Here is a 24,408-nt window from a genome sequence, read left to right on the forward strand (position 1 = left end):
AGCTGCTTTGTGTGTCTGAAGTGGGTGTACTCGTGACATTTGTGCAAAAATTCCCGTTTCCCCCAAACATAGACGCCAACATAAGAGGATTGAGCACGGCCTGTGAGTGTTGTCATGGAGACTGTCGGAGCACGTAGATAATATCTATAGCTGACTTCAGGCAAAGCAGCGGGGAGTATTTACCTTTCATTTACATCCCGCCTCCTGCTTGTTCATCTCATGCATTGGGAGGTTTCAGGCCAGCAATGACTACCGCTGTGTGCCCAGGTGCACAAAAATAACCACAAATCAGATGATTTTCAATTAAAAGACATTTATTCAGCCGGTTTTGGCCAACAAACACAATCAAAGGGTTTTATAGCAAATGCAAGTCACCCTCTAAATTCTAACAACTTTGATCTGTCGAGGTTGTTTCATTACAGCAATTAAAATGATATCACTTAGTAATGAAACTCCTCAGAAAGACAATAGTTGTTGCTGTTGAAGAACAAAAAAAGAGTGCAAAGAGCATTCACTGCGCAGAACTATAAAGCTTCAGAAAGAAAGTTGCATTAATGGCGTGACGGAGAGAAATACCTTGTCAACCAGCGAATCTCAAGAGGCACATATTGGAGTTGATCAGAGCAAACGTTCACATGCACACAATATGCTGCTGAGATTAAGGGGGTACCTTTGAAACAGATGATTAAGAAAAAGGGAACCAAATATGCTGTTTAATAAGGTTAACACCAATTACACTAGTCTGAAATAAGAAGAGAATCAACCGAAACTGACATGAACTAGTTGTGTTGATGCATGGAGATACCGTGCTCACATGCACTGTACGCAGTGTGTGAACATCCACAGTGGAACGGTTATTTCCTGAGCCGCTCTGTGTGCACGACGGAGGCTGCTGGACAGGAGAAACTGAGCACAGCTGTGCTGTTAACATTTACATCACATCAGGAGGCTAAAAGACACACAAGTTTATCTGCGGTTTGGTTGAACTAAAGCAGGAATTGACCTTTCACTAAGCCCGGCTCCTCTTAGTTCCTGTTGCTGCCTTTGTTCTGACATTCAAAGGCTGCTGTGCTGTAATGCTTAATCACTTCCTGGAGCGACATGTAGCTCGCCACGACTGCTACCAAACATGCAACACTATAAGGATCCTATTATAGTGTAAAGCTAGCTTGTTAGTATGATGAAATAAGACCAAAGCATTTGGCAGCTACTTATATACTTCGACCCGTATGCTTTTTACTTTTAGGATGAGGACTAAACAACGTTGTAAACGTAACCGTACCAGTGGTAAAGTTGCTGGGCTTCCTGGACTGAACTTGATCCAATACAGTAAACTATATAATACAGGTCGTGAGCAGAGCTTTTTTCATGTTGCCTGTAACTCAACAGAATAACGTAGAGCTATGTATTATAAAAACCCAGGCTGTGAGCCCTGGATGCTAACCATAGTAGCCATCGTTAGAGCCTTGTGGGTTTACTTTTGGAAAGGATGACCTTCATCCAAGCTTTACGTTTGCTTAGTAAGCTACATTTCCAAGCACACCACTTCAACACGGGAAGAAATCCAAAGGCTTCACTACAAACCTGACATCCCAGTTACTGTGGCTAAGCAATGATTGCACAATCACTGTTCTAGGGCATTGAAGGGTCAAACCCCAACAACTCGGTCCCATGCAGTGTTTGTTTGTTGTGGGGCAATAAAGTAAATTAGCTTTCACATCATCTTTCCATTAGAGACTTTATGCAAATTAAGAAAATAGAGCTACACCGATCAGGGGGACTGGAGTTGAGTTACTTGCTGGTCTCCCAGAAGGGTTTGGAACCCCTGATCCAACATCCAGGGAATGATCCAGCCTTTGCCTTGAAGAGAACAAAATATATACTAAAATTAGGGGATATTAGATCTGTTCTAAATGGATTGAAGACATTTAGATAGTGGAAAAGGTGTTATTCCCCCAACCTGCTCACGTGGCAGCTCAAAGCGGTGGTTCAGTTGATCTCAGATAAACTTCCACAGTAATCGTCTCTGTGTCCCTCCACTGACTGCATGTCGCAACCTCGTAACACACACAATGCTGGTAGTGAAGTTTGTGAGACAATGGGTGGTAAATCCCCAAAATATACACTAACAAAAGCGATGTTTTTAAGTGGAAGACCTCCGACTGATGCTTGCAGAGTAAACCAGCCTCAGCACGGTGGGCGGTTCGCTGCTCCTCTTTGCAAGATCAGCAACACAACAGGAAAGTGCTTCGGTGCAGACTATGCTGATCAAAACCTGTGCTGGAAACAGTCTAAATTCATGGAATACAATGTCTTTTGTGTGTAATAAAAAATGTTTTAAAAGCGAAGAGCAGAAAATAGTTCCCAAAACCACGTTGTGGTTTCAGTGAAGTGAGCAGAGGAATGTGCTGGCCGGCGTTCCCACACAGCTTCAGGGAGCCTCAGGTCGGGTGGCAGAAAAAGACTTGGGGCTTTTTTTACCACCTGCTGCCAAAGCCTTGAAGTCAGGCGTCGCCTCAGTCGCCCACATCGCTGTCCTGGTCTCCTATGACCCACAGGAAGTGGAAGCTGAGCGCCAGCAGGGCGGTGCCCAACAGGTCGCCCAGGGCCGTCAGGTAAGGGATGGAAAAACTGTCGGGATCTTTGCCGCTCCGCCACATGGAGTGCACCATCCAGTCGGATATGCACAGCAGCAGCAGCACCTGGAGGACATTGGAAACATGAGTGTATGGTCTCAATCTCTAGTTTCAAGCCTTCTTCAATACAACATGATGTTCATTCAGTAGATTATTGTCTATCTAGAGCCAAGTAGACCATGAAGCAGGCACAGCGACCGGTCAATCAGCAGAGAGATCTAGCAACGTGTCTGCCTCCCTAGCTTCTTGGTCAATACTGGTCCCAAAAAGACAAGATGGAAACCAATGGTCGATGTCAGGGTGGTTTTGTCCGAGTGCTTTACTCTATGGTCAGAACAATGAGGGCGAAGCTGGTAAATGTTGAACCTAAACATACGAAAGCTAACATTGAAACTGCAAGCATGTTAGCATGCTGATACAAGCGTGTTTTCTTTTTGCCTATATTACTAATATACTTTAGAGATGGGCCTGAATTATCGGCACATTTTTCACAGATAAAGAAAATCGGGTAAACGGGGGCCGTGTAATCCTTGACTACAGAATAGCAAGACGTACAAAAAGAAAATGGCATAAACACTTAAACGGCAGTGGGGATAAAGATGAGAAAGAGTAATGGACGAAGCAGCAGACCGAGAGATGAGTTAACAGAGTTATACATAATTCAAGTTTCTACGCATGGAGGCAACTGTGCAGAGAGCAAAAGAGAAGTCTATTAAAAGATAAGGACGAGTCTATCATTTAAGGGGGAAGGAGCGGTTCGGGGTTGTAAGCAAACATTCCAAAAGTCATCGGAAGATATTAACAAGTCGGGGAATGCAGGCAGTAAGGATGTTATCAAGAGGTAGCGGGGATGATTGATGATGACAATACATTCCAAAAACAGACTAATGTATGAGCCAATGATGACAGCATGCTTCACATGGGCTCTTACAGTACCGATGGGCTTTTATCTCTGATGACACCCTCCCAGTGATAGCCATTGTTACTTTTGCAGCATAGTCTCTATAAACCACACTTATACACTTGCCCCGTTGCTTAATGATTCTGCTTGGCAACAAGACACGATTGCGGAATTGCAAGCGTTCTAGTTTCCATTTGCAGTCCAAGTGGCTCTGGCCCATCACATCGAAGAGGCTCAACAATTGGCCGATATGCTAATCTGCATAAGTAAATACATTATTTGATGAGAAAAAAAAAGAAATCCCTAATAAACCTCCAGAAGGAAGCGTTACCCGTCGACAAACACCCGGTTGTTTGCACCGTCCACTGTCTCCAACTGTCGGCTCCACTCCCCCTTCCTCAGACAAACAAAGAAAGGGCGGCAAAGACAGAGAAACTTCCGGGCACAGCTTTTCATGATTAAGATGCATTTAATTGTCACATTTTGGCAGAATAAAATGCAAAACAAGAGAGACAAATAGAAGCCATTGGCATTCCATCGGGCCGTCTCTGCATTCAGAGCCTCAATCACGCCTGAGTGTCTGCTAGATGGAGCTGTCCAATTACAAACCACTTACAAAAGGTGGCAGAAAAGCACACCTGAAAATGAGAGTGTGACTGTTGACAGTGTGTGTGGATGAAGGTTAAATGCAACTTCCCCGGCTCCAACTGTTGTTTGGACAAAACGGGTACCGACCGATTCTCACGCTCCAACAAGAACCATCATGCAGCGATCTAGAAAAGCGTGTCAGCTTCGAAAATACTCCAACTTGTGTCTACGCACACCTGTAGAGAAACATGGGATACAACTATCCACTATCCTATCCCATCACTAATTTAATTCACACATCCATTCACATGGCTCGGTAGGTCTGCAAGTATTCGTTTGGAAGACACGAGGAGTCTGATTGCCTGACAACTGGTCCAGGTTTAGAACCTGATAAGGTCTCTGATTGCACAGAGGAAACATTACAGGTCATTTAGCTGACGCTTTTATCCAAAGCGACTTACATTGAATTTTTAACCCATGGCTTTTTGCATTTTTGCCCGGGTAGGAATTAGGGATTATGTGTCTTGCTCAGGGACACTTCAACATGGGATATGGAGCAGCCGGGGCTCAAACCGCCAACCTTGCGGTTCCCAGCGCAGCCGCTCTACCCGTGTGCCACGTCGACCCGATAAAAGGACACAAGGCTACAAATCAGTCAATCAATAAATAAATAAGTAAACAAGCATTTCTGTAGCCTCTATGTACTGTTGCTATAATTTGTTCACCCGAGTGATGGCTGCTGGAACAAAGCTGCTCTTATACCGCTTTGTTCTGCACCGTGGGACTACAGGAGGTCTAGAAGGACGAAGCTGAAATTCATTGTGCAAAGGGTGTTGCCCTTTAAAATGCAGCCAGTTATCCGTTGCAACTGTCTGGTAAATTAAGACTGCAAGTTAAGCTGTGACTCGCCAATCAACCTGCTCGACCATTTCAAATATCATGGTACAATGAGGAAAGGTCCAAGCATATTTTGAGGCGGGGGTCCCCAACCGCTTCTGCCTCACGGACCGATATTTGGCGGACCAGTCTATGATTAACAACAATGTCTAAAATACACGCTGTATGAAGTGATTACTTGTTAATGTAGAAGATTTAGTCTTTAGAAGAAAAACTAACCTTCTATCACAATTAATGTCTATTAATGAATTTCAAAATATGAGATTAATTAGTTTGCTCTACTATTTACACATATTAAAAGGGTGACATTTAGCACAGAATTGGCCATCTCTATGCAAATGAGCAACACATATGGTAACAGGGAGATGTGGAGCATCCTTAGCGACTTGGTGGTAACTGAATCACTTTTAAGAAGGGATGTCCGGTCAAACTGGCTTCAATTTATCATGGGATGCAGTGACAGTTGTCATGAAAAAAGCTCTTTTTTTAAAACCAATGAAGTCCCTCTGCTGATTTAAAGCCCTCACACAACCGACACATCGGCCTTAACGGCATATTTTGCCACATGCAAAACCCCATGCTTAGTCCTCTCTGCGTATTGGAGCAGATGGCTGCTGTTTCCCATTAGTCCCCCAGTGAATCCAATCAACCATCTAGACCTGCATTCCCTTCCCAATGAGATGACCAGCGTTAAACCAGTTGTTGATGTTGTCGTGCTACACATCTGTGGTTAAGAAACTAACGTGCGGCATATGAATCGGGTAATATATTTATATTTTATACTGTGATCCGTTGAACATTTCTGCACTAAATAACTACTTCTAAAAACTTCACAGCTCCTCTAATACTAATCCACATATATTCTGCATATCTACAGTAGGCTTCCATTTTTATCATATTTGTCTTCTATTTTGTATAATAACGTTTCATATTTTTATTGTACTTTTTGCTATTGTGTCATTTAGGTAAATATCCCATCAGACTCGATCTGCAGGAGTGTGGAGGCTGAGCACAGCGCTTCATAGCAGCGTGAGACACGTTCATTACTGTACCAATGATGGATGGTAAACAGCAGGGGAGCTGTTGACTTTGAAAGGCATCGACGAGGAATGTCTGTGGGAGTGTTTAAGCAAGGCCTCGGTTTATGTTTACAGAATTGTACTTAATCTTCTTTACGATGTGTGCAGGGACCATTTTCAAGCTGCCGTCGTTTGCTCGGACCGACTTTCCTGAGCATCACTTCAGTATGCCTAAGTACAAATAACCCCGAAACCCCCAAAAAGCCTGCACATCAATCGCTTTGTGATACTCTATTGGCTGCTTTAGAGCAGCCCAGGTATTTATCATCCAGACGAATGCTCAATGAAATGCTTCAGTACCAGACCTTTACATGCTGGTTCATGTTTCTGATTGATATGGTTCAATAACCGATTCTACTTAATGACTGGAACACCATTAACCCCGGAAAAAAATTGAATATACCCAGGTTCTGGCATTTCATTATCCATGATACACATGTATACACATTATTGATCCATCCAAGAAAACAAATAACTTTGGTTGGACCTCGGTTAGACTTTTGCATTTCAGTGGAAGCACCTTCGTGCGAAATTTGTAGATCCTTAGTAGGACCCTTTGTCACCTCATACAGCAGCGTCACACATCAAACGTCCTCACACAGCCTGGCTCGTCTTCCTCTGCAGCTCTCACTGAGGGAGCATTCCGAGGCAGATGCTTCCTGTTAGGAATCGGATTGGTCGTCCACAGCTCCCTTCAGCTGTCCTACAAACCTCCGACTCTCAGTCTGTGCCTTGTTGAGTATTTCATGCTGTGCAGCATCATTCGTCACTCCTGGATCACCTAAATCTAAATATGTCTCTGTAAGCTACATTTACAGAGGAAAATACGGGGACTTGTTACTTCTCAGTGCAGGAGAGATGAACAACAAATCTCACACACACAACCCAGGTGGTCTACTCTGCTGCATGTACATCTGTAAGCCGCTATTCCAAATGAAACTACCTCCTGTGTGTCTTCTCATGCCTGGAACTTTCCCAATGCACAAATCCATACACTCACATTTCCATTTTATTTGTTGCACTAGTTGAAATTGAAACACTGCTGTGACAGTCAGAATCAGAACCAGCTGCACATGCACATGAGACAAAGGTGAAGCAGAATGCGTTGATTCGGCTCTGTTAATTTAATGTGGCGTCACATTTTCATTATTAAGTCAACGTTAAACTGCATATCTTAAATACTCAAAATATGCATACATCAGGTATTTCACAGCAGGTCTTTTAAATTCATGGCTGTGGAGCATAAGTCCTGCACTGCGTTTTTTATTCAGGATTCAACACTTTTCTCTCTGCTTTTAACATTTTCACAGTTTCAGTCCGTCAGAGAACAACAACAACACTGTTGTGTTGTGGATTCTACACTCTGATTGTGGCGCAGGACACAACTGTAGATGAGGGTTCTGCCAAGTGCCCTGTTCATCTCTTGGGAGCAGATGATTTTGTGTTTCGTGCCCTGCTGAGCAGCTGGAGGAGCGGAATGTTCAGCTGACCGTGCACATCGAGCGACGGACTTGATCGGTGAAGATATCGGCCTGTTCTGAAGGAATGATGTTCTGGCTTTGAGGCCAGAGGTGGTCGCCCTTTGCTGCAGAGCCTTCAAAAGCGCTATTACTGGTTCGTATTGCAGCGTGTAGCGAACCCAAGGCTTTTGACCTCAGTATTATTAAGTATTCCATAAACGCAACATTAGCATAGCACTGCATATTCATCAGGAGTAAACTCTGCGTAGCCTTTTCAGACTTTCAGACTGAGGAACTGCTTCGGTCTCCTTCTCTCTGATCTGTCTGAGGTTTATTGCACCACCCTGCCTTGGCCCATTTGGCATCACCTCGTTCTTTGTCTAAATACAAAACCATGTTATCCTGTGTATTGTTGGAGCCATGTTTTTCTACTCGTGCTTGGTCCTAAGTATGTTTTTTGACTTTCTGCAAAACAATCAGTGAAGTCAATTTGGGATCAATCTTCTCTTTCCCATGGGGACTGAATTGCAGTGAGGTTCCCCTCGCAATCTTCGCTTAACTCTTGCTATTAAAGTAACAGACAGCTACAGTGCTTGTGTGACATTATCATATTATGCCGCTGCTATATCTTTGCCAAATTGTGTCTGACTCCTTAGGGCAGAGAGTTACTGAAACTACTGAGAGTTACTGAAATCTGAAACAACGGTGATGTCAAGTATGTTGTAGCATGTATATTGTAGCATGTAAGTATATTGAATCCTGAAGGGATGAGAGTTTCAGGCAAGCAGATTTTGCTCATGCCGGTCATGTGTGCATTAAACATGTATGTGCTTGCTTGGGGTTAAGGGGGGACACAAGGTGAAACTCTCCGACGTGGGTACGTGATTTCACTTTGCAGGTATGCAGTAACACGGCAGACCAAGGCACTGGACCAACAGGAGCCATAACTAAGGCTGCTGTCCGCCTCATTCAGATAAACTGCGTTGCTTCAAATTTCTCTCACACCCCTTTTCCAAACGATCAACACGTGGAAATCATTAAAGCTAATGTTCCCTGTGCAGGTTGGGCATTATAGATTACCGCCGAGCTCATTTGAGGTTTATGTCGGAAAGACAAAGGCATCAGGTCCTTCCTTTGGTACGGAGAGCAGCAGTTCTCTGTGTTCCCCCTCCTGGTGAAGGACCGGTAGCTCATCCCTGAATCCTCGTCGTCAACGGTTACCTCAGTGTTTTTGTTTTTTTAGCTCCCACCACTTCACAAGTTTAAAACTGAACTGTGGACAAAGACATCGCAGTGGGAGGTGGTAATGTCCACTAGGAGGCAGCGGAAACAACCGCTGTGAACAGAACTGCATCTGGTGTTATGCGCCAATCCCGAAGGAAACAAACTCAATAATTCAGGCACACACAATGACTGCCGCTACAGTGCTTTGTGCGTTGTTCAAGGGTCAATTCGGTATTGTGATCCGTTCAAATGTAATCTGGTAAAATGTATGTTTAATGTATGTTTGTTTTGTAAAATTTGAAGAAACTCCACCAAAGCATCCCTGAGAATGGCTTCAAAACATCAGTCCACATACCAAAGGCTCTTATTCTTCGTCTATGGGACAACGTAGATAGTATTATACTTCCATATTTTGTGCACCCCTCAGACAGAGTACAAACCTTAATTATAAGGCAGAGTCTGAACCAAAACATAGAGGACAAATCAGACACGACGGAGTCATTTCGGAGGCATAAATAATCATAGCGGTAATAACCTTGTTGACGTGACACTGTGCAGATATCATTCAAAGCTAGATGAAGGCCTTAACCACACACAGATCAACAAAGACATGAAAGGAGCCTGTGAATTATTCTGACATGCTGCGTCTCGTCAGCCTCGCAGCCCGATGCAGCATGAAAGCATGTCAAATATTCAGAAAAACTAAAAGCAAATTGGTCTTTACGGTTCTGAACTCCAATCAATAGAGTATGCTCCCTTTAATGGTCGCAGGTATAAAGATGTGAAAGAAGTCCATTTGATGATCTGGCACTGAAGCGCCCTTAAAGCAGCTCTTCTTGTTCCACACTTAATTGACTTGGAAAGTTTCCAGCGCCTCAGCAGCCAGGGTTACATCCTAAGGTTCAACATCTCCATTAAAGATTGAAAGGAGCCTTCGGAAGCGTCCAAAATCACGCCAGATTCATTCTTAGAATTCCCGAAAGAATCCTGGAGCATCTGAAAAAGTGAGGCCGTTCATAACCCACAAGTCGTTCACTCATGATTATCTCAACTGCTGGCAAAACAAAACTGTACAGATGTGCAGAAGATTCCTCCGGGCGTCGCTCCAAACTACGAATCACAAGGGACACACACACACACGATTCTCTTCCTTCAGGACTAAATAAACGTACATCCTCATATTCATCTTTTCATAGAGGAGAGATAATGGGAAAGTGCAGCTCAACAGTTCAGGTGAGGAGCTTGTAAAGAGACAACAGTAACTTAATGAAGGTCATAACACAACTCGTGTTGCATAGTCGTTATGAGCGACCATAACCTTCATAAGTATGCTCTCTTCTCTGATGTTCCAATGCAGAGGTTTATAGTCATATGTTCCATATGCTCTTTAATGACTAATACGATGATTACGCCGCCCACTTGATGTTTTGGGACATATTTGTATTTTGTTTATTTATTGGTCTGCCTCAGAAGGAAGAGACGGTGCTGTGATGGGACATGTGCAGCAAGAATATTTCCATTTACTTTCTTGAGAAAAGGTCAAAGGTTAACAGTTGGTAAGGACCAGAGTTGATCTGCTGTATTTTGTTCTGGTTGAATCTCAAAGAGAGAAACTAATTCATAAAGTGCGCTTATATTTAAGAAGAACAGGAGTAAGAGCACTTCCCTCCTTTGACCTTTTGCATGTTTATTGTTCATTTGTGAGTGTAGCAAAGCTGTCCACCTCACATTGATACGTACAGTGGGGCAAACAAGTATTTAGTCAGCCACCAACTGTGCAAGTTCTCCCACTTAAACTGAGAGGCCTGTGATTTACAGGTCTGTGAGAGCCAGACATTTTTCTTGTTTGTAGGTGACCAAATCCTTTTTGTTTTGTTTTTCTTTTGTTAACATTTGCTATATTAAGACTGGATTGTGAAAAAGTTCTGGAATGATAAGAACCATCTTAGAGTGCATATTCCAGCACACGCCGTCACGCGCTCACCTGAAGCATGGCAGCAGACAGGTAGACGGACATAAAGATGGGGGTCAGGGTGGTGTGTCCGCTCTTCATCAGGTGGATGGTGTAGAGGAAGAGGATGTGACCGGGGATCACCAAGAGGAGGAGCACCTGAGCAGAGCGATGATTGGCTCCTGAGAAAGTACAAAACGGGGGTTAAAGGTGAAAACACTGGAGAATGTGGAGTAGCTCTGTTACTAAAAGTCCTCAATGCAGATCCTTTGCACCGCCCTTTACTGAGCCCAAGACCAGCTTCCACGTGGACTCCATGGGAGGTTAGTGGTCAGATGTAAGCTTGTCAAATTTAGCTTTTAGTAGCGAGAAACATGTATAAATACAGTTCTTTGAAGAAGCTTTGATAGCAACATGCACTACTAGTCAAAGGTCTGGACACACTTCCACAATAGATAAGAGAGGTGCAAGTAATGCCACGACTTTTTAAAATTAAAATGATTTAATTCTAAACAATGTGAAGATGATTGTCTAAAATCACTCTTTTAAAAAAGCCCAGACTGGATGCTTTGGTCACAGATTGAATCGGCTCGCTCCACAGCCTTTATTATCCTGCTGCCTTCATACTGGAATTCATTCCCACCTGGTACGCCGGATGTGCCAATCACCCTCCAGGGGGGGGAGACACCCAGCCGTACACTACATTACAGAGCGACTGGCATTGCATTTTTAACCCACAGTTTTTACATTTTGCCCGGGTGGCAATTAGGGGTCGGGTGTCCTGCTCAGGGACAAAAGTTGACTTTAAATTAGCTGATTAAGAACACAGTTATTCTAATAATGACACATTGCATTACCATCCCTTAAGCTATTGTATTTACAAAGCGTCTAAGGGGGGGGGGGGGGGGGGGGTCTGTTAAATGTGTCAGTATGGGGGTAAAATAATAATAAAAAACATAGTTTTAGGAAAGGGGTGCAGAGCTACTGTGTGATGTTGGTAACTGGTCAGTAGTACCAACCTGAACCCCAGAAGGTGCGGCAGGGGTAGTAGCAGCCCTTAGCCTCTTCAGGAACCTCCCCAGGAGCACAGTGGAAATGCAGGTGAGTGGATATCCTGCTGGCCTGAATAGCGACCAGGTTGCCCCCGATCCCTGGACCAGACAGGAGAGCATTCGTTATTATATTAGCACTCATAGGGTTAATAGAGAACCACCTCTACTAGACTTTTCTACAGATCTCATGCTCAGTGAGCTGTGATCAGATGTGCACTTACGAATCCTTTTCTCACTATGAATTATGTGGATGATTACTGCCAGAACACAAACGACTGAGTGTCACACACAGCAAACACCTGGGCCCACTGACGCATCTCCACCAAACTACTACACCTAAGAAAGGAACAATACCAGATATTCTTTTTTTTTAAAGGCTGAAGAATCCATTGTTAAAAAAGGTTAAGCTTTAAAGCGCTGTGTGGCATTATTATATGGGTTCATGATGAGTGCCAGTTATGTGGTAGACGAAATGGCTTAGTGGAAGTAAGCGCCCGTTTATATTCTGCTATCAGAAGAACTGTGTGGTCCAATCAGTCAGTAGCAACCTTGGGAAAATAGACATTTCAAAAAGGCGGATTAGCCATCGCTAAAAGTGAAAAAGGAATAAAACTCTGAACAAGACGAAGCGTACATGAGTGCCGTTTATCTAAATTAACTATCTTCTATATTCACAAAACACGGATGGAAACAAGCATTTGTATTTCATTTTCACTCATATTTTGTAATGTATATTTTCTTCTAGACATTTGTCCCTTATATGGCCTGTATTGTAGCCCTCCCTGTCTGCGTTTTTTTTTTTTTAATGATAAAATACTCAAAATATGCATACATCAGGTATTTCACAGCAGGTCTTTTAAATTCATGGCTGTGGAGCATAAGTCCTGCACTGCGTTTTTTTATTCAGGATTCAACACTTTTCTCTCTGCTTTTAACATTTTCACAGTTTCAGTCCGTCAGAGAACAACAACAACACTGTTGTGTTGTGGATTCTACACTCTGATTGTGGCGCAGGACACAACTGTAGATGAGGGTTCTGCCAAGTGCCCTGTTCATCTCTTGGGAGCAGTTTTTTTTTTTTTAATGATGTATTGGCAGCATTTACACGATAGCAGTAGGGGCGGGGCTTACCTGAGGCCGAATTAACTTTAAAAATGATTGATTTGATTTGACTGTAAACCGAGCAGACGTTTGGGAGCTAGTTTTATATTACTAGCACACAACAAGAAAGTGAGAGAGATCACAGCCATGTTCCTGGTCGAGCCATCTGTGCTGACCAAACACGGGGCCACTTTATATTCACATACTGCAGCTATCACGCCGCCTAGCTTCAGAAAGGAAACAACACACACACACACACACACACACACACACACACACACACACACACGCAGACAGATGCTCTGTTTCAGCCCTCGACCCAGTCTGGTGAGGAAGCCCTGGAGAACAGCTCACATACATCCATACAGATATATAGATAGAGAAGCAGACGAGTTAAGCCGTGTAGGCTCAGGAGAGAAGAAGGTGCCATAAGAGAGCGACGTCTCTACATCCAGGAGAAGTGGATCATAGGCACGCATGCAGTGCAGCAGGGAAACTCAGTACGTGGTGGCTTTCAGTCAGCTGGTACTACAAACTTAGTAGATATCCATCTTTACTTACTCTAAACATAGACTCCCATCCCCCCCAGAAGTAGAACCATTACTGTTGTGGCGAGTGTATTGAATCAGACCATGCCATCACCTCAGTGTGACGGCCACTTAATACAATATACTCACTTATCCTTATATACTGTGTGTCAGCCTGGTGACATCTGAGTGGAGCGTTACCAAGACCTCACGAGGATGAGCATTTCCGCCCTCTTTGAACATCCCATTGGGAGTAAAAACAAGCTGGCGTCAAGGAGTGGAGGCCCAGGTTAGCATAAAGACTGGAGGCAGGAGGAAACAACTCACTTCTTTCTAGGACACAGATTAAACACCTTTTCACTGGACCGTTTTTGATAAAAGTTCATATACTCAATTGAAGAGCAAAACAGCGTCTCCTGCATAACGGTGTAGCGGTATCAATAACACGTGTTTTATTCTGGGGTTAGTTCACAGGTCTGTCATGAGTCAGCCAGTAAGTCAGTCAGTCATCTTGAAAGCCGCTCATCCTGCGCAGTCAATCCCCGCCAACACTGGGCGAGACAACCTGGATTGGTCGCTAGTCATGGCGAGTGTGACAGAGACAAACTACCATTCACACACCTTCGGCAGTTTAGAGTCCTCAACCTGATCCCCAGAGCATGTCTTTGGACTGTGGGAGGAACCTGGAGGAAACCCATGCAGACACGGGGAGAACATGCAGACTCCACACAGGAACAGGTCTCTGGGTGGAGTCGAACCCAGGACCTTCTTGCTGTGAGGCGACGGCGCTAACCGACACGACTAGGACACGGGAGCCTGCGTACCTGCTCTAGTCAGTTGAGCAAGTGAAGCGAAGACGCGTATGTTGGTGGTTCGCTGGTTGCAACGTGGGCGACTGTGGGTGAGTGGGGAGCACGGTCGTCCTCCAATCAGAGGGTTGTCGGTTCGATCCCAGGCCCGGCTAACCCGCATGTCGTTGTGTCCTTGGGCAAGACACTTAAACCAACATTGCTCCGGTAGCTGCGACTACAGTGTGTGAATGTTAGTTACTGATGGCAGGTGTCACTGTGTATGGTTCTCCTGTCATCAGTGTATGAATGGATGTGAATGGGTGAATGATGTCATGTAGTGTTAAAGCGCTTTGAGTGGTCAGAAGACTAGAAAAGCGCTGTACAAGTACAGGCCATTTACCATTTAACAGGCGAGTTGTGTAGGTGCAGCGGTTCCCGTGGGTTGGAGCTTTTAGCTGCAGTGATGTAATCTGGTATGTTTGAAGTTCACTGCACTGGCATCCATTTAGAAAATAGTCGTGTTTGACGAGAGCTCTAATCGTAATTTAGGAAGTGATAGACCTGAGGAAGATATTTTGTGTTGTGGCTTTTAAATTAAAAAAAAAAAAATTATGATTCTGTCTGGAGGAATCATTTACTTATTATTATTATTTTGACGTGCTAAAGGCCTTTGTCACAGCAACATGTGGTCATATTAAGCCACATGTTTCACTCTTAGACATGCATGCTTACCCTGCAGGGACTAGCAGATACAGTAGCATCTATGCTCATACTACCACAGGTGATATGATAACTAAATAAATAATGAATACATTACTAAATATTGGCCACGCTTCCTGCGTGCCAAGAGCTTTGAAAACAGTGAGTCAACGCACATCAGTTTAAAGGTGGTTTGCATGTCACTTACTCCATCCATTCCAAGGGAAGGTGGCAAAATGTTCCTGAATGTAGTGGTGAAACTTATTCACAGCGCCTGAAATGAATGCTGACTGCATCCCGGTGAGCCACGACGGTGTTCGCCAGCCTGAACAGCACCCGGACTGACCGACGCAGCGGCACGACACTCTTCCCATTTATTTTTTGCCTACGCCGGTGCTTTTCCCACTGTGACCTGTGAGGGGGGGCCGACACAGAGCTGCCTGCCCCCCCTCACCTCCTGCCCGTTCCATTTGTTTATTTGAACGGCTCCATTACCAAGACAGACCGTGACAAAACACAAACAGAGGACGGGGAGAGAACAAACAATGTTTTGTAGGTGGAAGTTCAATGTAAAGAGGAGAAGACGAGTGAAGATTAAAGGCTGCAGCATCGGAGGCCTGGAACACGATGCATCACATCATATCACAAAGAGGAGTCAAAGCCTCCAAGAGAACACCAGAAAGAGAATTTTAAATCTAAATAAAAGGCAAGAACACTTGTTTTACTGCAGATACAATATGAAGTACAAGAGGAAATTAACTGGCACCTCAATACCTGGATAAAATCTACCAGAATTAAATTCAAAACAGTCACTTTTTATCTCAGGGGAAATTGCCTAAAATAAGGCATTAAGAGAATTGAGAGTTGTCTCTCCTTGTAGCAGAGTTTCCTTTGAACAGTCTTTTCTTATCACGCTCTACACATCTCCCCTCTCATCAAACATCCACACACTGTCCTTTCACGCCTTCTGTGCCGTCATTTTCCCTCATGCTATTTTAATATTACAACAGGAACTTCAACCGCCGGCCCCGCCTTGCCTCTTCCTCACCCCTTGAATAACATGCTGTAAATACGAGACGGATAAAACGTCCACTCAAGACGTCTCGTGACGCTAGCAAACACAAAACCGGAACGTCTCGGCCCTCACAGATTTCCCTGCTGTTGGATGGACGGCTCGAAAACCAATTAGCCTCACGATCCGAATGCTTCTTGTTAAATAAATATCTTTCATTAAGGGTGTTTAATGCAAAGCGTATCTCTTGTTGTGAAGGTGTCACGGCCTTGGCAACGGTGGCTGAGCCAGTCAGCGGCGGGAGAAACGGAACGGGACCAGGTTGATGGAGTCGAGTCAGAGTCGAGACAGACTGCAGCAGTCGCATTAGGTCACTCATTTATGCTGATGAGTATTTGGAGTCTTTATTTAGAAACTGTCATTAATCACGGGACTGTGGAGGCGCTGCTCCACGTCTCCAATTAATTCACACCTGGGAGCTGCACAGCACAAGACAAATAGACTCTCTGACGCGTCATCCATCTTGTGTTTAAACACTTTGCCTGGGTCTCCGCTCCAAAGGGTCAAACTCGGCGTTAATCGCAAAACTGTAAAGAGACAAATGGGACAAACAGCAGCAGTCTGTCTGCACCCAAACCCACAATAAACAGCTTGTTGCCGTTTGTTGTGTAAAATAATAGAGTGTTTGGCAGCTGCCTAATAGGAAAACCTAATCCTCTTTGCTGCTGGGCCTGCAGGAGGTGAAGGAGCACGGGGGGGAGTGGGGGGGGGCACCAGTACCAGACTCGCACCCTGCTGCAGTAAAATGAGGTTTTCTAAAGGGGGCTCGGAAAAACTCCAAATTTAACACCAAACAAAAGCTCCTCTCAGTAGTATCAATATAAATATTATGAATAATCAATACAGCCGTAATCCAAAAGGAAATGATTCACTGCATTCAAATTAGCAAGTGAATGTGTCACAATGAGCTGTACGGCCCTTCTATTATTTAATAAAGACACATGCCTGCAGAATGTTAACACATGAACAATGAGATCAGAGCGATGTCACTGTACTCTTCTCGACATCCCCCCCCAACTGGTGCCCCGGGCGCTCGGCACATTGCGATTGAGACGGTGACAACAGAGAGAAGCAGAGCAACACTGTGACTCACCGTTAATAACCGGCGTGTACACCACGATGCCCGCCAGATCGGGGTCAGACACCGTTTTGTCCAGGATGAGCCCTCCGATGCTGAATAGCAAAACATAATTAGAGGATTAAGTGGTGTTTTTCTGTGTGAGTGTGTGTGTGTAAGACACACAGAGGGAGAGAACGAGACAAAACATCATTCCTCGTCTAAATGAGGTCGTTTGTGTGCTTTTCTATGAATGTCACTAAAATTCTGCAGTCTTGTATCGTTTTGCTCCTCTGCAAAAACAAGACAGAGAAATGTGGCGTCGCAAACGCAGCAGCGGGACTTTGAGGGACACACCTGCTGATGACCATGGCAGTGATGACGGGCTCCCACCCGGAGTACAGCAGGGTGCGGCTGGCCGGGTGCTTGGAGGAGATGACGATCCACAGGGGAGTCAGACACATGAAGAAGGCGCAGACCAGTGATGACACGTACGGGTAAGTATCTGGGGAAGAGGGAGACACGCCTTTTATTTTCCCTCTCTGGCTGGCTTTTTGGTGGACTTCCCAGCTAAATTCTCTTTTTTCTTACAGAAAACGTATTTTAAGGAATACAGCATAGCATCATGTCTATTTTAACTTGACTGAATGAACTTGCCGAGAAGGAAGTGCACACCAACGTAAGAGTACGCTCACTTTCTCTTTACGACTTTGTTCAAACGGCGAAGTAGCACAGCTGGGCTTTTAGAAAATCAATTCGGCTAAAGCACCTGCTTAGAGGCACCACCAGATGTTTTCAGCAGGCTCCAGTTCCAAACACTAAATAACAGTAATTAGGAAACAGTCCTAGATTTCTCATCACTTTGGTGTTGAGGTGCTTATGGGCTCCATCAGGCCTGCGGGCTCTTAAATGCACAGCTCAGAAAGACGTAGCGACCCATTTCCCCTGATCGACCCACATGCACCGGGAATGTGACACTGACTTAACGTTCCCAGTCAGCAAGACGAGCTCCAATAAAGCTCTTCTACAGGTTACACCGTTTCCAGGAAGTGTCATGTCATCGGAATGAAAACTACCAGAAGCCACTCTCCCTTCACCAAATGGATCTCTTTATTTGTCAAAAATTGCTTCTTAACATTTGCTGATAGATAAATCTGCACATAAACTCCAGGAATCCAGAACTTTAGCCCTGGAGCTGTTCTGCTTTACTGCAGACTTTGTCAGTTTATGGCTGCACGCGACGATGTGATGAATACAAACAAATAGATTGTATTTATTGTGGCAATGTGTTATAACGGACTGGGCTCCGCTTGGCTTCCAGCATACACAATGTTTTATCATTTCTGCTCTGCTGGTTTGTCTCAGAATAAGAAGCACGGAGTTAATATCTGTGTGGACGGTCTTGTGCCGCAGAGCGAGGCCGGAGGGACCTCTGCTGACTGACAGAGGGAAGTGTCTCACAACGTTTATCTGGCCTTGCAGGAGCCTCTCACTGAGAGGACCGTGACCAAATTGAGTGGATTTCCATCTGATAGGTTTCACCACTTCAGTATCACATCATGTCATGAATGCACATGCAATGTATAGAAAACTACAGCTAGAAAACGTTTCCCTCGGGGTCCCAACAGTTACAGTACATCCAGGCGTACAGGCCGTAGCTGATCACCTACCCAGGCACTTGTAGAGGCCCTGGCTTATCCAGGCCAGGATCGCCAGGGTTATCAGGTCACCAAAACTGGCGGCGATGGGTGTGGCTACGTTGTCAGGGTTGATGCCTGTCTTCTTTGAACCCACAATGACACCCACCATGAGAAAACCTGACACCAAAAGAGAGTGGAGCACATTACTAGAGACTTTTAGACGTTATCAAACAACCGGTCTGGGAAAGAGAAGTACAGGTTTTTGACCATACAAGGCTTTTAGCGCTTCTACAGACGTCACGCCGCTTCTCCCCAGTCACCGTATCAATAGTTTATTGTCACTGCGTGTGTGTGTGTGTGTGTGTTTACCCTGCAGCAGGGAGGCAATGAAGGCCGTGGCCACGCTGCTGGAGCAGAGCAGCACAGCGTGGCTCATCTGGAACTTGCCTTCCGGGATCCAGCCAAGAACCACGGCTGCTACTGCGGCCAGGAAACCCACCACTGTGGCCTGGACCTTGAGGAGAGAGGGGAGAGGGGGGGGGGGGGGGGCGTTACTGATGTAGTCGTTCACTGAAGCGTTGCTACGTGTGTGAAAAACAGGATCAGCAGAAGGGTTATTAGGTCGACAGGGTAGGGTGACACATAAACATGAATGTAAAATACTGTAATTAACGTTTAACAACCAATCCATTCCATAACACCGCCTGCTGACGTGTGTGTTATTGCGTACAACAAGTTTGCCAGAACACAGAGAGGTTGCATGTGTGTATTTATATAGATGATTAACAGAGAACGTACTGTTATTACACAGAGACATCAATAAAACAGTGTGAGCCAACTCGACTCCAGCTGAATCCAACCAATCAAGACGTGTACAAATAGAATCGCCTCACGGGAATGTGGGGGGAATTAAATACAATTACTTTGCACAATCTTTCACGGCCAAATAGGGGAAACCAATCCGTAACGGCGTCTACAAGAAGGGCATTCAGTTTGAAAAGAAAAATGCTTCTGAGCTGATCCAAAGCTGTTTGTTTTGGGTTGATTCAAATAATCACTGATGCATTGTTCCATTCTGATGGTGTAACGCACTTGAGGTTGACTCTTTACAATGGGAAAGATTACCTGCTTCAGGGCCAGGTTGCCTATGATTAGATTCCACTTCTCTATGGGAGAATCCATCTTGCCCACATTCACCTGTGAACAGAATATAGCAAAAACAATTAGTATGATTCCTCACCCAAATGATCAGACTCAAACAGGATACTCCAGCAGTTTAGTATTGCACAAAAAAGAGTTATGAGACATATTAATAAGGGAAAGTTTGGATGTTTTAGCGTGCAGTGCAAAATAAGCCCCTTAAAAACAGTCAAAATCAGTCACACGATAACTGCTGGGTTCTCTTGAACTCGTTGGTCAAAGAGTCAGGAGGCTTCCCCCAACATTTTAATCTGCATTGATGTTAAGAGATTATTAGAACTAGAATACTATCTGACCTGAACGTTTCCAAGGATTCACTTCCTGCGTGAAGTAAAGTACGGCCGTATTGTGGTGAGTAGGTGTGTAAAGCAGTAGAGGTCTTCTTTCTTTTCATTCATTTGCTCGCGGTGCAAAAAAAAAATATGTATATTGTTGTGTGAAATAAATCACTCAATTGAAAGTGTAAAGGCCTTTGTAGTGAGGGTGTCTCAAGTCTTCTCTCCTCCTCGGCTTACGCACATAAACGGGGAGGGATGGTTTTTTTATAAGCACACACAGGCCCTTAAACTGTATAGGATTCGTCCTGTTTCATCGCCTGTCAGTGAATCCCAGCCCCTTTCATAGCTGAGCCTCAAGGAGAACAAAACACAAAGACAAAGTTCTTTGGGACGCCGCTGAGGAATGGCGATCTGGCGCTGAGCTGCGCTGTCCGTGTTGACTCAAGACTGAGTCAACGTGGAGCCTGTGTGCAGAGAGCCGGAGGCCGACGGGAGCACCAGGAAAAAGGAAACAAACACTGCGTTTCTGCGCTGCACAGCTACAGATGTCGTGGACACACAGAAGACGACTGAAGCGCCCCATGCACAGGAGTGTGACCCCACAGGTTCATGAAATCCTTTGGATGGGATATCAGGGACCTGAGTGCAGTGAGGGGACAGGTCAACCTGTCCCCTCACTGCTCCTCCTTCAGTCACACTGTTTGCTGTGGGAGCTGCTGAGGGGAGAAACAGTTTGACGGTTTGGTTATTGTGGTGGAAGCAGCCGGTCCGCCCCCCCCCCTCCCTCCTCGACAGGAAACCACCACTTCACTCTGCTAGATCAGCAGATTCCTCCCCAAACTCTTCTTACATAACTTGAAAACTACCACAGGCACAGAGAATATGCAACGCCGCACACGCAAACACGCGATGACATCACACACTTACCATCCACAGCGGCTACCAACCTGATGGACCGTAGAGAGAATATAGGTTTTAAGGCACTTTAGCTTCACTCATCAGATCTATTGTTATTGGAATAGATGTGTTTCTGTATTGAAATAGCTATATAAACTTTTTGTCGACTAAGCTGTGGTGTAAATAATAAAGGAGGCAGACAGAGTGGTGTGTCTGGACTCAGCCATGTAAATACTACAAGAACAAGTCAAAGCACGCATACTTAAATGAGTTTGTTTACACTTCATTCTGCACCTATCCATGCCTCTCTGGTCATGTGTCATCCTGACTGGGACCGTGTGTGTGCGTGTGTGTCTCACCGCTGTGGACAGCCTGGAGGCCAGAGTCATCTCCAGGTTTCCCTTGAGGCCGAGCAGAGCAGGAACCAGGATGAAGATCTCTGTGATGAACTGGAACGCCTCCCAGTGCTGCAGATGACACACAGAGGGGATTACTGCACAACATCTGACAATCAAATCCAAACGCTATGCTATGATTTAGATACGTGTGTACCTGTGACTCAAAAGATGGGGTAGAGAGTCGTGGAAGGAGCTCAATAATACGCTTCTGAATGTTAAAGGCATGGATTTACGCTCGCTACCATCTTATTGGCTGACTGGAGCAACAAAATGGGGATTGCCAAAATCTGAATCAGAACGTGATAGTCTACGCTTCAGATCCTGGACCACCTTAAATACTTTTTAACAGCATAGTACATCATCTTTAGTGTATTCTAGTTTTAGAATATTGTCTCCTCTCCCCCTTGCTGCGATGAACTGAAGTCGTTATCTCTGCCCTCTTCAAAGCCACAAGACTCCTTGGACATAACCCAGAAAAAGGTTGTTTCTGGTGTCTTGCTGCCTCCTTTGGCTCCTTACACTGACATATGCATATACTGATTGATGGATAGATACACATACTCATATATGTATATACATATGTATATATATAATACATTGACTGATTTTGAACTTTCCTGTAATGTCCAAAACAAAAATCCTATATATGGAAATGTATTTGTCTTTGTGTGTAAGATCCCGCTTTTTGTCCCTTCATACTTTGTTCGGGTGGGGACACCGTGCTTCCACATCTATGTCGCTGAGTGCAGTGTTATCACACCTGATGGGAGCAATGGCCCCAACTAGGAAAATAAGACCCAGTAAGTAATGCGCTGGACTTTGCCTTTAATGCTTTCCATTCTTGAGCTCTCGGCTGCGCTGGGAATAATAGTTGCATTGTAATTCAGCTTACCTGCACAATATCCAGCACCATTCCAGCTGACACCGTTCCAAATCCAGCCAGCAAGAATGGCAGCAAGATCTGCAGCGCCATGGCCAGCGCCGACTCCTTGGGCATGTTGGGCATCGCTGATCTCGGCCTTTCCTCCACCTCCTCTTCCTCCTCCTCTTCTTCATCCGCCTCCTCCGCCGAGAGCCTCCTCTCAGCCAGCATGGGCTCCGTTTCGGAGTAGCCTCCATCACCACAGTCGGATAAAGTCACAGACGAGCGGGAGGCCCGGTCCAGGAGCCGCCGTCCTTCCACATGAGACGCCTCCGGTCTGTAGCCGTTCTGCAGCGAGGCGGCCTCGGGTTTGGCTCCGACGTCCACCATGGCCAGCCGCTCCTCCTGCAGCTTGGTGTAACCGGTGGGAACCATGGTCTGGAATAGGGAGGCGATCCGTCCGGAGGAAACAGGTTTGAGAGAGAGAGCGCTCCACCCTCCGCTCATACGCACCGTCAGGCTAGAGCCCAGGGAATCCCCTATGGCTCCTCCCAGACTCTGGATACTCATGGTGTGGTACAAAACCACAGTGTCTCATCTCCTGACATCTGGCTTTGAGAGCTGGGTAAAAATGACAAGTGGTTCAGACCGGATCAGGTGCACCACCCATGTTGGACATCAGGCTCACCAGCCTAAGGGAGGAGCACACAGACAGATCACACGTTAAAGTTAGTTATCATTAAGAAAAACCTCCATTATTTGGTAACCAGAGAACCAAGGCTCCCAATATGGAGCAGCTGTTTTTATGTGGATCACACAACCCATTAAAAGGCAAACACGTAGTTATTTTTTGTACTTAAATGTCATTAAAACGTCAGGATGGCTTTTGGTCACCAGGTAAAATATAGTGCTGGACAATTGTTAGCCTATAAACACACATCACAGTGAGTTTAACCACAATGCATTTCCCCTCATGTATAAAGGTGGAGGCAGGTGCTGTAAAATCCTGGAAAAAGGAATGTAGTGGTGTTTGGGTTGTTGACAAAGTGAACCAAAGCAACACAAGATAATCACCACCAGTACCTAAGTGGTTTAAATGTGAGGCACGGCAGGATTTCTGTGAAGAAATCAAGAGAAAAATGCACATCGTAATACATGTTGTGTATCTATTGTTAGCCTTAGCGAAAACACTAAATATGCCAATTAGCCTTTGAGTTTGAGCTGATGAAACAGTCCGCAGTGGGTTGTAGTTTGTCCAGCTTCTCAATGGTCAGGCCTTTCGCATCACCTCTCGGTTTCATTTTCAGGATATCGTGCTTTACGATAACCTTCGTTAAACTCCAGATGACGACAACTACTTGACAATATCGTCAAACAGGGACACGGTGTAAACAGATGTGCTCGTGTGCATACGTTAGCAGTGTGCTGCGCTAGCTAGCTGTGCAGAAATCAAAACAGTAGTAGAGGCGGCTGCCCTACTTTCTTCCGCGTCGGCCGGGAGCGTATACACAATAGTAAACATAAGAATAGCAAACAACGGATTGTGGCCGTCACTGTGTATTATTCCTTTCTAAAGATTACCTTGCTGGAGGGGGACGTGGTTTCCAGGTGAACAGATGGGAGGCTTCTTCCTTGACAGTGAGCTAGAGCCGAGCAGAGCCGCGTCACAGCGAAAAAGTGCCACCAAAGCGCGTCTATGTGGATGAGATGAACTACTCCGTTTGAAAATCAGTGAGCGTAATCTGCACTGACGCGTCAACGTCGACTTGATTAACGCCAAGCACATAATGCTAAATGCAATACAATTTACAATAAATACAAGCACAAAAGGATCCCTTGTCTTTAGTAGTTAATTACATTGTTACTTTTTATTCTTGATGATGATGCATATATCAACGGAGATGGTGTTGGCTGACACATTACGCAGTATATATTAAACAAACTCATAAACAGACAGACACATTCATGTTGTACAAGGATTTTAATGTACCTGGTGGACTTTCTCCGACAGTTTTAGAGAAAACAAATTCCAGTAAAAACGGGATATCTTCACCGTCACAACAAAACGTGCCGTACAACAAAGTATGATACTTTGATT

The 24,408-nt window shown here is 44.9% G+C and overlaps 1 protein-coding gene across 2 annotated transcripts; it reads right to left on the bottom strand.

Annotated features, from left to right (window-relative positions):
* Window positions 1-296: 296 nt before the first annotated feature.
* Window positions 297-24,101, bottom strand: slc41a2b (solute carrier family 41 member 2b). Of its 2 annotated transcripts, XR_005712014.2 has the most exons (12): window positions 23,892-24,099; window positions 22,341-23,002; window positions 21,410-21,517; window positions 19,801-19,872; window positions 19,045-19,189; window positions 18,706-18,852; window positions 17,393-17,540; window positions 17,072-17,151; window positions 11,756-11,887; window positions 10,770-10,918; window positions 1,961-2,702; window positions 297-1,882 (listed from the first exon to the last, which is right to left on the bottom strand). XR_005712014.2 is itself a non-coding variant. In XM_040174360.2 (11 exons), the coding sequence occupies exons 2-11, from the start codon at window positions 22,878-22,880 to the stop codon at window positions 2,517-2,519; spliced, it is 1,707 nt and encodes a 568-aa protein (XP_040030294.2). In that variant the 5' UTR covers window positions 22,881-23,002; window positions 23,892-24,101; the 3' UTR covers window positions 297-2,516. The 2 variants fall into 2 exon arrangements, 1 of the variants encoding a protein (XP_040030294.2); XM_040174360.2 differs by having other exon boundaries at window positions 297-2,702; window positions 23,892-24,101.
* Window positions 24,102-24,408: the final 307 nt, after the last annotated feature.

This window comes from Gasterosteus aculeatus, chromosome 4, assembly GCF_964276395.1.
Source record: "Gasterosteus aculeatus chromosome 4, fGasAcu3.hap1.1, whole genome shotgun sequence".
Taxonomy (NCBI): domain Eukaryota; kingdom Metazoa; phylum Chordata; class Actinopteri; order Perciformes; family Gasterosteidae; genus Gasterosteus; species Gasterosteus aculeatus.